Genomic DNA, 15,867 nt, shown 5'->3' with positions numbered 1-15,867 from the left:
ATAAATTGCAGTAGTTCCCTAGTGTAGGAAACTACTACTTTTGGATAAATGAAAAACGGAAAGGGAAGGGAAAAAATCAAAGCTCTGAACGGAACGGTAAACAAATTACGGTAAAAGAAAATAGTGTTGTTGAAGAAAAAAATAGAAAACAAAATAGTTGTGGAAAATAAATGCAGAGAAAGATCTTGAAAGTTGGCTTCAGGGAGGAAAATCAAGCGTGTCCGTAGGTTTCCAACTTCCATCCTTTTATAGTCTCCATTTGGTCTTCATAGTTGAGAGAAATAAGGGTGACCTAGTTCAGTGAGAGATTCACGGGAAAGTGGGTTGAGGAGCGAAAAATGGGGCGTGTGGATCACTTCTGTTGAACAATTCATTACGCTGCTTTTGGCCTTGTGTCGGTCGTGGTGGGCCTGTGACGTTCGTCACAACCAGGGCGTGACGGTCGTGACGAGGCTTGTGACGATTGTCACCTGCATAGAATTTATACTTTATGGTTCTTCTGTTGTTTCTCTTTTGTTTCTTCTTCTTTTCCTTCCTTTTCTATACTTTGCTCATTTAAGCATGTGAATTGAAATACCTACAAAAATAACTCGAACACTTGCGGAATAATCGGAATATAAATGAAAATGGTACGATTTTTGAATGTAAATCAAGGCAAATATACGATGTATTTTCACGTTATCGGCGACGGAGCTTCAATTGACCTTAAACACTCACCAAAATTTCTATTTCTACTCCCCCTCTCATAATCCTATCTCAATTGGTCCTAATCCCTCACCTTTCGTCTGAATCAAAACCTAAATCGCTATGAACCCTAGGTATCTATAACCAAAATTAAACAACGATTATGAGAAACCTGGCTTCACAAGCATAGGATTATGAGTTCCTATTGTTAATACTACCAACTTATAACAAATTTGAAGGCGATTACGAGAAAGAAGATAATGAGCCTACCTTTGGAGCGACGGCTTGGTCCAGTGATTGTTACGCTGAAGAAGATGAAATCATAGAAAAAAATAGAGAAATCTTCAGAGAGGTACTCGTTTCCCTTATTCCCATTTTGCTACCTTCTTCTTCTTCGTCTATAGTTTGTAGGCTTGAAACTGATAATTGTTGTTGTCTTGTTCTTGTGTGTGCGTGAGAAAAGGATTGTGATTCTGTAGTGAGGATAGTGAATGGTTGGTGATGATGAGTAGGGAGTTGAGATAATTTAGAGAGAATTCTCTGAGTGAGAGAATGAAAATTCTCCAGATTTTGTGGAATGTGATTATTGAAGGTGGTTGATCTCAATAATGAGTTATATAGAGGTTGAGTTTGTAACATAATAGGGCAGTCAGGTCAGGGGCATTAGGGAAAATCATTGTTAAACTTTCAGTGAGTAAGGTAGTTACGGGTGAATAACTCTGTTAGAATTTAGTTAAGTTAGTTGTGTGAGTTTGTTAAAATCTATTAAGTTGCTTTACGTCCAGGTAGTTAAATCTTAGATTGAATTTATGTTATGTTAAAAACAACTAGAGTGAGTAGTATAGGATCTGTCAAAACTTTGTTAAAGGTTATAGGTTAGTCTAGAGTAAATTTGGTTAGTGAATGTTAGCTGAAAATAGTTAATGAAAGAACTTGAAGTATGAATGAAGTTAATTGATCTAATGTTGTGATTAGTTTGTTTATTGTGAAAAAAAAGCTTTCTACTGAAAAATACACTACACTGCAACTTTTTTTTATTTGTCATTGTGATGAAGATAATTGAAAGCTAACTTGAATTTGGTTGAAAATGGAATGTTATGGACTGATTGTTTAACTATGGAATTTTCTTACAGTTGCCCCGATATTATGGTGACCTTGCAGGTGTAACTGGTTAACCACTTTGGTTAATCGATTACCTACACAACCTCTCACCGGAGTTGCAACGCATTGCTGTTGGAATTGTTAGGTGATGGATAGGTCAGCTATGAAAATGGAATGTTATGGACTCGATCTGAAGCAAGGTTAGTTGACTAGTTATCTAATGAATCTTGAACTGTTAGTGAATGGTAGCATGAGCTTAGATTGAATGCGTGCTTGTTAGAATTGGAAGCTAATGGTTGTTTAAATTGTGGCATTATTTTGATGCATGTCGATAGTAGTGGTTATGTTATGTATTTGAAATTGATAGTGAGTTAATGGTTAGCATTTCTATGTTTATGTGTTTGAATTGATGTTAAGGTTGTTAAGTTGTTAAAAGGAAAACATGAAGGCTGCTAATTTCTTAGATTGAATGTATGTTTGTTCTTAGACTGTAATGATGCATGTTGTATGTGAAGGAGAATTGCCATCCAAGGCGCAGCGGAATTTAAAAATTTCTCCATTTAGTGATCCTTACGAATGGGCATGATCAGTGATAGAATCGTTACCTCTTATGGCGATTCAAACCTTTGGTGCAGATTTCTTGTAACGATCAAAACCTTGGATACAAATCCACGGAGCGATCACGAACGTTGAACGATGACAACGTCTCTACTCAGTCCACACGAACGGGTTCCTTCAATCTCAGTGCTAGCTGGTACGAATGAAGGCTTTGAGTGAGTGAGAGAGAGGGAAACGAAATTCCAAGTCTTCACTTGAGTTGAGTGACAATGCTTCTACCCAAGGGGTTCTATTTATAGAACCACTTGTGTGGGCTTCAAGCTAAAAAGCCCACTTAAGTGTATTTTGGCCCATATCTTATAATATGCCCAAAATCACTTAAGTATTTGGTACCTTACCATATTTCATATTCCACTTAAGTGCACCGTACCTTACGATGTTCCTTAGTTACTCTATCTCTCATCAATCCGTCCTTTGTGTGTGACCTTGTAGGTTTTCGCGACGTTGGCAATTATATTAAATCACGCATTTAACATAATAAACAGTGAGCGGTATCTAGCAACACATCACTGCTACCCAAGTCACGAAAATGTCATGTGATCTGACAAGTCCTTCTGTGATAATAATTATGTGTATAATTACCCCTTTGCCCTTATGTCTATATTGAACACAAGGTATAGACCGTGTCATCCTTGTCTAGTTCAATATTGGGCCCATAGACATTTATCCTGTTACGCAGGATGGGCAAATTCCATCTAGGTCACTCATGTCCCTCAGCATGCTTCGTGGAGTACCCATCAACTGTCTTTATGGTTATCCAGTTACGGACAACGTTGGATCAGTAATAAAGCACTCGACTCTACATCTATGATCCATAGTGGTTTCAGGTCGAAGAGTGGTATACACCATTATCACCATGAGAATAACTTATGACACTTTGCATAACTTTCTATATAGTATTCTCATAGCGGGTCAATCCGGTATAAATATTACTCTTAATATTCATACCTATGTTTAAGACTTGATAACTCTTTATCCATGATCCATGAGATGTGATCATCATTCTACAAACATAATAGTCTTAATGCTTTAATGTTATCCCACTTCACAATAAAGCTCGACTACGGATACTTTAAGAATAGTGTCCTTATGTTTAATGTGATCTCATGATTAAGTCATACTTGATACATTAAACGGACTAGCTATTCTAGGGACTTTATTAATCAAACATAATAAAGAAAAAGCCTTTTAATTATTAATAAATAATTCGATACAAGTACCAAAAGTATTGGCCTTTAGGGCTTACACCAACAGTATGAATAGTTTAGGTTGACATAGCATGGCATATTGAAGAACTGATGTGTACTGGACTGAAATGGTTGTCTGTCCCTTTTGCAGGTTTTATAGCATGACATGTTTGTGTGGCATTTGAAGAATGATCAAGATCATGGTGCCTTGGACATGAAGAATGGTAAATATCATGATGAAGTAAATTGCTTGAAGAGTGTGAAGAGATGCAGGCCCGTAGGATAGATTTAGGAGGTCAAGGTTAATGGTTAATGGTCAATTGTTGACTAAAAGTCAACATTTTGGCCAAAAAAGTCAACTATGTCAAAAACTTTGTAATCTTCATCTCTTGTGTAATCCTTTGTAATCTCACCCTTGAATGTATTGTGTAATGACTGTGAAGATGACTTTCATTTTAAGTAATGACAAAGTGAAAATTCCCTCCTTTTCTCAATTCAAATTTGAATTTTCTTTCCTTCCAATTTTCACTTGAATACTTTACCTTGTGTTGATCTTTGCCAAAATCTTAGCCCTTGAAAAGTGATCATGAACCTTGAACCTTGTATGCATCTCAATGCCTTATCTTGTATTAAGCTTAAGCATCTAAAGGACTGGTGTAATGAATAGGCCCATAAATAAATTAGGTCAACAATAGCCAACCTCTTGCAAATAATCCAATGCCCAAAATGCAATTCATAATAATCAAAATCAATAGTAAAAGAATAGGGCTTCATGAAACTTGGTCCAAAAGATAAACCTCTCAACTTGAGTACACCACAAAAATGCATAGGTTTGACTTCATGTCAGTCATACAAAAACCTTAGAATCCATGGTGCTTGTTTTGAAAATGCTAATGTGGATGAGTGTGTTATGATGGATGATTAGGGCATGGGGATATGCATATGCAATGAGCAATAAACCAGACAAAATTGAAAAAGTTTGGGTAAACTTAGGATCGGTTGTGACCAAATTAAGTTAAATTAAACTTCTAGCCTAATCAAAGTTCGAGCTACTTTAAGCCTATGGCTTAATCGATTGTGATCGAGATAAGTTAAATGAAACCTCTGGCCTAATCAAAGTCCAAGATACTTGAAGCCTCTGGCATAACCGGTTGTGATCGAGCTAAGTTAAATGAAACCTCTGGCCTAATAGAAGTCCAAACTTGAGAAGGCAAATGAGTCGAGTGAAGGATGAAGAAGAAATTTGTACGCAAATACAAGTTTTGGTAACAAACAAGGTCCTTTTAAAAAACAATGTTTGTAACTGTCAAGAATACACACCAAAAAAAGGGAAATGATGACAAGTGAAAGTTCCCATAAAAACCATCATGGTGAGGAAAGAGAAACGATTTGTCATTATTAAGATGATTGATACTTCAGCGATTCGCTGAGTATGAGGTCGATTTGGGAAGAAGAAATTTTGAGATTGTCTTGGCCTAACACTTCAATCCAATAAGAAATCGTGACCGAGGGGCTTATGTACATCCAGAAATCCCTTGAGGCCGAGATTTTGTGAAATCGAGTACAAAGAGGCAATAAGGTCAAGTAGTCATAACCTTATTGAGAACGGTCTGTCATTGCATATATTTAGTCGAAGAATCGGAGAAAAACAAGTTAAAGTCGAGAAAATATGAGGAAGAATGACCAAAGAATGGAGGGAAAATAGCTAAGTATGCAAATTGTGGACTTAATGAAAATTTGAGTGAAAAAAGGAGCAAAAAAGACTGAAGCTTCGGAAATAATTACATCCACAATCGCACAAAATCGCGCATGTGATAGGGCATTAAAAGCTGCATCGCACGTGCGATGCAGAGTATCACGCGCGATGGTCACTTTTCTGGGTCTTTTCTGACGCGTTCTGGTCCATTTTGACGCCTTTAAAAAGGGATTTTATGCACTTTCACAAGGGTTACAGTTTTGGGAGATTGAAGCACAAATTAGAGAGCACAAGTGGTAATTTTTTTTAGCATTTGAATCCATTGAAGGCCACCTCTTCAAGCGACTTCTTATGTTATCTTTGTCTATCAATTATGGTATTTTTAATTACACTATGAGTAGCTAAATTATTCTAGGTTAGGTTATGTTACCATGAACCTGATTCTCAATTGTTATTTCTATGTTGATTGACCATTGTATGAACCTATTGATCTATAATCTTATTCAATTGCTTCTTGTTCATAATGCTTTTCATGTGTGATGCTCTTTTAATTTTATTTTGGGCACATAGGGAATACTGACCATTAGTCTATGTGTTAAGCATATGGCAATTATTGTACTTACGCTTATTGAATAGGGATAGGAGACCCTGAGTAGTGGCATAGAGAATTAATGTTCAATACATCGCCTAACCTTACTTATGTTGGCGGACTAGGAATAGAAAGTTTCGAGTAGTGGTTAGTGAGTTATTTCGTAAGGGATTAGCTATAATGATTTTGGTAATTCGTCGTGAGGTTATAGTGATTAGATAATTCATACAGGGAATCAAACATCAACAAAGAGAGGAACATGGGATTCTATAACACAACCTGACCGCTTTCATGACATTTTTTTCTCGTTTATTTACTTTTCACACAAAAACTCGAAAACCCCCCTTTTTTACTAGTTTTTATAAAATTGAACACATTTTTTCATGCTTGGAGGAAGTCCCTGTGGATTTTATCTTTTTAATTACTTCTACATTGTCGGTACACTTGCCAAGAAGTCATCCAGTTTCTGACACCATTATTTGTGACTGTTGGTTTTTCAACAAGGCGACGCTTTTGCAATTGTTTTTATTTTTAATTTTAGTCTTTTTAATTTCTTGTTTATCATAGTGTTACTGAGGTATTTAATATTTGTGTATGTGTAGTTCAGGATCACCATTAATTCCATTGGATCCATAAATTGAAAGAACCGCACGTGCTCTCAGAAAAGCAGTTAGAGAAGCAGCTCTAGACGGAGGAAGGTCAGAAGAAGAAGAACTATCAAGTTATTCTGACTCTAAAGAAGAAGTCACGGAAACCGCATAACCCTTCACTATGGGGGACTACTATAAATGAACTGATGAATGACAGGTTTCTAGGGGATTTGTACCGGCAGACCCTGCTAACTTTGATATTAAAAATTATGTACTTTCAGGTTTAAGAGAAAATTTGTTCGACGGGAACGCGATTAGAGACCAATGGGTGCATCTTGCACGCTTCTATGAAACAACTCCAATGTGCAAACCAATTGATGTCACTGATGACCAGTTTAAATTGAGGTTGTTTGGGTTCTCACTGTTTGGAAGGGAGAAATATTGGTTACTTTTCCTTCCGAATGGAACAATCTGGACTTGGAAGGAATTGGAGAATAAATTCCTTGAAAGATTTTTTATTACTACTCAGTTTACCGAGCACCGATCAAAAATTGTTAATTTTGAGCAGTAGGAAATTAAGTCATAATCGCCCAAATCACAATATGAATAATATGGAGCAGATGCAAAACTTCATCAAAGGTCTCAAGTGTCAAACTCGCATGTTATTGGATGCTTCCGCGGGAGGTACTACCCGTCAAATGACTGAGCCACAAGTAAAAGACCTCATTGAGAAGATGTGTATGAATGAATACCGTTCAAAAATTGAAAGGTCGGTCAAGCTTGAAACTGCGGGAATGCCTATTAGTATGTTATCTCTTGATACCCATATTGCTCTTTTAGTTTAAATAGAATTGTTGAATAAAAAGCTAGCTGAAGGAAGCTTAGGTAGAGCTAACGTGAGCTAGGTACAAGAACTTAGGTGTGATTTCTGTGGAGGAGAACATGCAAAAGGAAGGTGTTCATTGGAAGGAACAAGTGAAGAGGTCCAGTTTTCTAATTTTCAAAATAACAACTTGTATTCCAACACATACAATCCAGGTTGGAAAGATCATCCCAATTTTCGTTGGAGCAATAATCAAAATTCAAATGCCAACCAAGGGATGTAACGAAGCCAACAAGCTCCATGTAAAAGGAAGCCATCAAAGTTGGAATAGACTTTGCAGAATTTCATTAAAGTTACTCAAAGTAGCTTTGAGCAAGTAACTAGGAATCATGAGATTTTGAGCAGAAACCATGATGAGTCAATCAAGAATTTGGAGACTTTGATTGGTCAATTATCCAGACAAATAGCTATTTTATCAAGATCAAGTGGAGGATTCACTAATAACACTGTATATAATCCTAAGAATGAAACATGCAAGGTTGTGGAAACGGATTTTGGGGTGGTTACTAGAAAGGAGGAAGCTGAAAAAGTTAAAGAGGATAAAATTGAAGAAAAGGAAGGGGAGATTGAAAAGTAAGAAAGTGGAAATCAAGGTGACCAAGAGGAGAGGGGAGTCACCATTGATCAACTCATTGATAAAAATTATCCTTGGAAGAGAACAAAGGAGCGAATTTTGAATGAACCAAACCCACCTTTACCAGATTATATAAAACTACCATATCCCATTATTAAGAAGAAGTTGGTAAATGAGGATGAGGATGGAATGTTTTAAAATCTTAAGAAAGTGTTGAGACAACTTCAAGTAAGTAAGTTTATACAGGTATTTCTAAAAGGTGGAAAGCAAAAGTTGATTCAATAATAGGTCAACATGACAGAGAAAGAGGATACGGTAAAACCGTCGGAGATTCCACCAAAGATGAAGGATGCATGGAAGTTCAACATCACTTGCACCATTGTTAGGTTAAATATACCACATGCTTTATGTAACTTAGGATCGAGCATCAATGTCATGTCAACTGAGAAGATTTAAGGAATTGGAAATAGGAGAGATCATACCGAGCAACATGACACTCACATTGGTCGATTCATCGGTGACTCGTATGCGTGGTATTCTACAATATATTCTATTTCACGCCGATGGTTTGACCTTCCCCACAAACTTTGTGGTGATTGACATGAAAAATGATTCAGAAGGGTCAGTGATTCTTGAGTGCCTATTCTTGGCAACCGGGAAGGCAAAAATAGATGTGGAGATATGTGAATTGATTTTAAAGTTTAATAAGGAGAAGATAGTATTTAATGCATATCAATGGACACCATATGTGGAGGATCTTGAGACATTCTATCAATTGAAATAGAAAGATATCAAAGTTCACAAGAGAACAACAAGAGGATTTTTCACCGACGTGAGGGTATCTCTTGTGCCTGGCGTGTTTTGAGAATGAGACGTAAAGTTATTGACGGAAAAGAAGTGTTGGATGGGAGGCAACCCATTATTTTTAATTATTTTTTATTTTGCATAATTTATTTTATTTTATTCAAAACCTTACCAAAAGGAAGTAGCTACTCAAGCATAAATTTTCCATGAAGATATCAATTATATTTTAATAAACAAGTTTGTGGTTGTTTATGTTTTTTTTCAGATTGCAAGTTTAGCATTTTAGCATTGAACAAATGATCCAAAAGAAACTTGATAATTACAATAGAAACTAGCAACTTGAAGGCGAAGGATGAGAAAATAATCAACGAACTTATATGTAACCTACCGATACCTCATTTAATAAGGTTTGAGCCAAATATTTCCATTATTCACTTTTCTTTCTTTGTGAATGTATCCATGCATTACTATCTTATTTGGTTTGATCTATTTTTCATGAAGTTGTCTGATTTGACCAACACGCATTGAGGTAATTTTTTGTTTAATAACTTTGAGCCTTTGTAAACCACCCTTTAGTAATAGGTATATCCATTTATAAACACTTTAAGCCTAAGTCTTTCTTTCGGTGATGTAGCCTAAAATTCTTAGTCATATTACTTAAAAGATGTTTTCTTTCCACCCTCTCTTTGGATTTAGGTAGAAGTATAGTCTTAAAGTATATGAAAAAGATTAAGTTTGGGGTTGCTCTTGGAAGTGAGCAAAGTTTTAAGTTTGGGATTGGGGTACTAGAGAATATGATCCAAAATTTCAACCAAAAAAAATTATTGTGAAAAAAGAAGTAGAAAAAGACACTTCTTAAAAAAATGAATGAGAAAAGAAAAGAATGATATTATAAGAAGGATAAAAACTCTCTAGTACTAGCAAAAAGGAACAAAGAGGTATAATGGTAGAAGGAGAACTAAGAACCCAACTCCAAAGGTTTAATCCTACTTTTCTAAAAATATTCTACCCTAATATAAGCCAAATTACAACATGAAAAGTCATCTAATGTATGTGTTGTGATTTCTATGATTGACTTTATTAGAACATGATCAAGCTAAGTTTAATTGATTTTGCATATTGATTGAGAGATCACCCTATCCATTGAGTGAGTTATAGTGAGCTGAGATATAGGTTGAGTACTCGTCAATGTTGAGGATGTTTTCCAAATTTGCCGGAGAGAAGTTGGGAGCTAGAACAATGGTCAGGTAAAAGAAATATTTAATTTGGTGATGTTCGATTGTTATTGTGTGAATTGTTTTCTGTTGAAATATACAGTTGCAGGTGAGTTACTTGAGGACAAGCAACAATTTAAGTTTGGGGTTGTGATGAGAGTCTGTCATTGCATATATTTAGTCGAAGAATCAGAGCAAAATAAGTGAAAGTTGAGCAAATATGAGGAAGAATGACCAAAAAATGAAGGAAAAATAGCTAAGTATGCAAAAAAGAGTGAAGCTTCGAAAATAATTACACCCACCACCGTGCAACATCGCATACGCGATATTGCATTAAAAGTTGCATCGCACGAGATGCAGGATATCACGCGCGCAACGGTCACTTTTCTGGGTCTTTTTCTGACGTGTTCTGGTTTATTATGATGCCTTTAAAGGGGGATTTTATGCACTTTCACAAGGGCTAGAATTTTGAGAGATTGAAGCAAGAATTAGAGAGCACAGGTGGTGATTTTAAGAGCATTTGAAACCATTTGAGGTCATATCTTCAAGGGACTTCTTATGTTATCTTTGTCTATCAATTGTGGTATTTTTAATTACACTATGAGTAGCTAAATGCTTCTAGGTTAGATTGTGTTATTATGAACATGTTTCTCAATTGTTGGATTCTATGTTGATTTGACCACTGTATGAACCTATTAATCTATAATCTTATTCAATTGCTTCTTGTTCGTAATGTTTTTTTTGTGAGATACTCTTTTAATTTTATTTTGGGCACATAGGGAATACTGACCATTAGTCTATGTGTTAGACCTAGGGTAATTGTTGTACTTACGCTAGTTGAATAGGGATAGGAAACCTCGACTAGTGGCATAGAGAATTAACATTCTATACGTCACCTAACCATGCTTATGTTGGCTGACTAGGAATAGAAAGCTTCGAGTAATGGTTAGTGAGTTATTTTGTGAGGGATCGGCTATAACGGTTTTGTTAATTCTCCATGAGATTATAGTGATTAGATAATTCATACAGGGCATCAAACATAAACAAGAGAAGAATAGGGGATTCTACAACATAACATGACCGCATTCGTGACATTGTTTTCTCGTTTATTTACTTTTCACACTGAAAATCAAAATTGCCCCCTTTTATTAGTTTTTATAAAATTGCACACATTTTGTTTTACTTGGAGGAAGTCCCCGTGGATTCGATCTTTTTTATTACATCGATATTATCGGTACACTTGTTGATAAGTCATCAAGTTTTTGGCGTTGTTGTCGGGGACGGTTGAATTTTCAACAAGGCGTTGTTTGTGCAATTGTTTTTATCTTTATTTTTAGTCTTTTTAATTTTTGTTTTAATTTCTTATTTATCATAGTACTACTGAGGTATTTTCTTTTTGTGTATGTGAAGTTCAAGATCACCATTAATTCCATATGATCTAGAAATTGAGAGAACCGCACGTGCTCTCAGAAAAGTAGTTAGAGAAGCAGCTATGGACGGAAGAAGATCAGAAGTAGAGAAACTATCAAGTTCTTGTCAATCTAAAGAAGAAGTCATGACAATTGCACAACCCCTCACTATGGGGACTACTGTAAACGAAGTGATGAAGGACAAATTTCTAGGGGGTTTATACTGGCAGGTCCTGCTAACTTTGATATTTAAAATTATGTACTTTCTGGTTTAAGAGAAAATTTGTTTGACAAGAATGCAATTAGAGACCCATGGGCGCGCCTTGCATGCTTCTATGAAACAACTTCAATATGCAAACCAACTGATGTCATTAAAGACTAGGTAAAATTGAGGTTGTTTGGGTTCTCATTGATTGGAAAGGCGAAAGATTGGTTACTTTGCCTTCCGAATGGAACAATCCGGACTTAGAAGAAATTGGAGGATAAATTCCTTGAAATATTTTTTACTACTACTCAGTTTACCAAGCGCCGAGCAAAAATTGTTAATTTTGAGCAGCAGGAAATTGAGTCATTTTATGATGCTTGGGAAACATATAAGCTTTTGCTGCGCAGATGCCCAAATCACAACATGAATAATATGGAGCAGATGAAATTTTTTATTAAAGGTCTCAAGAGTCAAACTCACATGTTATTGGATGCTTCCGTGGGAGGTACTACCCGTCAAATGACTGAGCCACAAGTAAAAGACCTCATTGAGAAGATGTGTATGAGTAAATACCATTCAAAACGGGAAAGGTCTGTCAAGCTTGAAACTGTGGGCACGCCTAAAGGTATGTTACCTCTTGATACTCATACTGCTCTTTTAGTTCAAATTGAATTGTTGAATAAAAGGCTAGATGAAGGCAGCTTAGGTAGAGCTAACATGAGCTAGATACAAGCACTTAGGTGTGATTTCTGTGGAGGAGAACATGCGAACGAAAGGTGTTCGTTGGAAGAAACAAGTTAGGAGGTTCAGTTTGCTAATTTTCAAAAGAACAACCTATATTCTAACACATACAATCGTGATGAGGAAAGAGAAAATATTTTTCAACATTAAGATGACTAACATTTTAGTGATTCTTCGAGTAAGAGGTCGATCTAGGAAGAGGGAATTCTGAGATTGTCTTGGCCGAACACTACAATCCAATAAGACCTCGTGATCGGGAGGCTTATGTACATCCTAGAAATCTCTTGAGGCCAAACATTTATGAATCGAGTACGAAGAGGCAAGAAGGTTGAGTAGTCATAGTCTTACACAAATCAGAATCCGATTAGGGTTCAATTAGGCACACGATAAGTATGTCGGAGCCGATCTCGTGCTATCTCTGAAGGCAAAAGTCGGATCCTACGTGGGTGCTACTAGGGATGCTCATGGACGGTTAATTTTCATCACCATTCCATAACCATAAATAATCAATATATTATAACTGGTTATTAAAACCAATTGTGATAACCGGTTTTCATTTTTGGAAAATGGTTATAAATCAGTTATTAATCGGTTATATCCCTAACAAATTTAATAATTAGTTTTGATATATTTTTTTAAATCATCTTTTGCATGATTTTTTTTATTTTTTAAAAAAATATTTATTTTCAAAAATAAAAAATCATTTTTTTTTTTGGAATTAAGAAAAAAACTTTTTTTTCAAAAATCCTTTATTTTGTTTTTTGAAAAAAAAAAATGTTTTTTTCAGTTGATTTTATTTATTGAAAAAAATAAAATTTTAATTTTTTTTTCAAATTAAAAAACTATTTTTTTTATTTTTCAGAAAGAAAAGAAATTTAAAAAAATAATTGACTAATTTGATTTTTATTTTGAATATGGATGTCCAAATTATGGATTTTGTTAAAACCATATTAACAACATATCCAAAATATAGATTTGGTTAAAACCAAATTAATAATTAATCGATTTTTAATAATCGAATTTGGTGATTATGGGAGACGGCTGACGTTATTTCAACTTCCGTTGATGAGGAATTCAAATAAGCATTTCTTTAAATAGTCATTCATGGAGGAGGGGATATAAAAGGAGTCTGTCTCCTAAAGATAAGTGGATCGAAGATACAAATACTTAACCAATCATTTGAGATTTTCTCTGACTCATATCGGAGAAGTCAATCATTTATTTGTTTTTTTAATAAGAATAATTAATATGATTGAAAACTTATCAACACTATAAATAATATATTTTTCACTTGTTTTCCATAAACTAATCAAAACATTATTTTATTTTCAACAAAAAAAATTATCATTTTCTAATAAAATAATTTGTGAAAAATATTACACAAATAAAAACTAAAATATAAAAAAAAAAAAATCTTAAGCAAATGGGCTCTAAGTAGCAAAGCATTTCCTCATACATCCATAAGACACATTAAGAAAATAAAATTATCAACTTAAATCTAAAACTTGAGTAGGTAATTAAACTAGATGGTTTTATACAAAAATATATCATTACTTAAAGATGTACTCTAATTTCTATTAAAAAATTATTAAAAAACAAGTATATCTGACTAACATTACATTAAAATGTACTCTAATTTATTATATAAATCTGAAAAATAAATATATTCTTTTATAATAGAAATAAGAGAAAATACTAAAAAAAAATAGTTGAGATTTTAAACTTTTTGACTGGTTTATCATGTGACTAATGCAGATTTCCACTAACTGGTGCACACATTCACGCAGTCGATGCATCAGTGACCGTTCGATCCATCAATCTCAAACTGTTATCGGCTATCAGCTTCTTGCAATGGTTTCTCAGTTATTGCTGCCAAAATTTATTTCTTAAAATTCTCCACCTCTGTAAACAACATTTTAGATAAATTAAACCGATGCAATATATAAAATGAAAAGTACTACATTTGAACAAAAATAGTTTAGAGTTATAAAAACTGACCTTAGACAACTGTGCAGCAGTTCTATTAAGAGGAAAATCATCTCTTGCAGCCATTTCTGTCCAATTCCCTTCACCCCATTTCTCAACAGCAGCTTGTAATTCCATGTCCTCTTCCTTTGACCATCCTCCTTTTCTTACATTTGATAATGCATTACTACTATTTATCCTTGTTTGTCTATCCACAATAACTGGAAAACTAATTTCTGTCTCTTCTGCTAAATTAGATGAAGCAACTTTTATAGGCAATGGAGCTTCAATTATTGAACTACTTGGTGCTGATTCACTCATTGTAACAGATTCAATCATTACCTATTCAATAAACAAATCATATAACTTTTGAGATAATCATTCTCTTCGTATTAATAGATCAATTTTAGTTATATATATATATATATATATATATATATATATATATATATATATATATATATATATATATATATATATATATATATATACCTGGACACATGCTGCAGCTTGCGATTCATTTTCCTTGGATATAGGTGGGAATGATTTCCGCTCACACTCCAAATCACTATCATCATCCTGCAACCAATTTTAGTTACAATTCTGTTTGGTGCAAATTGCTTATAAAAAAAATTATTGTAAAATTTCAGTTACAAAATAGTCTTAATAATAACAATAAATTCTAAAATCGTTATACATAGAGTATGAATCTCCACTGAAACGAATAAAGAAAATAAGGATTTGGAAAATTGAAAAGCAATTAACAGCTAGAAGAGGAATATAAACAAACCAGATCTTGAAAATCATCATCAATCAAGGAATGGCCATACGCCAAATGCCGCCACAGAATTCGATACTCTTTCACACTCGAAATACCGGTGGAAGTTTTCTTCACCATCTCCTTCCAATTAATCTTCCATCCTGCATTACTCGCCACTTCCTGCAACAGCATCAACACCGTCCTTGCGTCGTACCTACAAAACCACCGTTCGTAAGAGAAAACGACAACAGAAACACCAAAACGCACACAAAAAGAGAAAGAGAGATAGAGACCTTTTCAAGAGAATTGCAGAATCTTCTTTGGTGAAAGAAGGCTTGTTCTTGTTTTGATTGTTTCTTATTTGTAACGTCTTTTTGAAGCTGTTGTTGTTGATAGTAGAAAAAGAACGTTTTCTCTCCATCTGTAACAGAATTTGAGAGTTTTGATGCACTTTTTATTTATATTTATAATAATTATTAGTAGAAATAAAATAATTATAAAATAAAATATAGAGAGAGAAAGATTGGGAAACCGAAAATTGACGGTAAGTAGGTGACGACTTAGTAAGCAGTTGCCACGTTTGCTGTTATTTGTAGAAAATAATTTAATATTGGTTTTATATTGTTTTGTTAATTAATTAGTGATTAATGATTTAGGGGTATTAAATTGACTATTTTTTTTTGTGTATGATATATTTCTACTATTAGATTTCTAAATCATTCCTGATCTTTATAAGATAAAAATATATTTATTTATAAATAATATTGGAGATTTTATATATAATTTTTTTATGAATTTGTTAATTACTTCAATTAATAGATGTAAATATTGAGCTTTATATGATAAA

At 34.2% G+C, this 15,867-nt stretch overlaps 1 protein-coding gene and 1 long non-coding RNA gene across 2 annotated transcripts; one reads left to right on the top strand and one right to left on the bottom strand.

The window, feature by feature from the left end:
* Positions 1-67: 67 nt before the first annotated feature.
* Positions 68-4,024, top strand: LOC127121263 (uncharacterized). Its single transcript, XR_007803368.1, has 3 exons — positions 68-1,036; positions 1,846-1,985; positions 3,742-4,024. It is a non-coding gene; the product is annotated as an uncharacterized LOC127121263 (long non-coding RNA).
* A 9,776-nt stretch (positions 4,025-13,800) lies between these two features.
* LOC127121262 (uncharacterized) lies at positions 13,801-15,476 on the bottom strand. The gene is made up of 5 exons (XM_051051816.1): positions 15,314-15,476; positions 15,051-15,234; positions 14,753-14,839; positions 14,294-14,602; positions 13,801-14,197 (listed from the first exon to the last, which is right to left on the bottom strand). Exons 1-5 carry the CDS (start codon positions 15,439-15,441, stop codon positions 14,159-14,161), a joined length of 747 nt encoding a protein of 248 aa, XP_050907773.1. The 5' UTR covers positions 15,442-15,476; the 3' UTR covers positions 13,801-14,158.
* Positions 15,477-15,867: the final 391 nt, after the last annotated feature.

The sequence above is a fragment of the Lathyrus oleraceus genome, chromosome 2, assembly GCF_024323335.1.
Source record: "Lathyrus oleraceus cultivar Zhongwan6 chromosome 2, CAAS_Psat_ZW6_1.0, whole genome shotgun sequence".
In the NCBI taxonomy this organism is placed as follows: Eukaryota; Viridiplantae; Streptophyta; class Magnoliopsida; order Fabales; family Fabaceae; genus Lathyrus; species Lathyrus oleraceus.
This window is presented reverse-complemented; position numbering and strand designations above follow the sequence as displayed.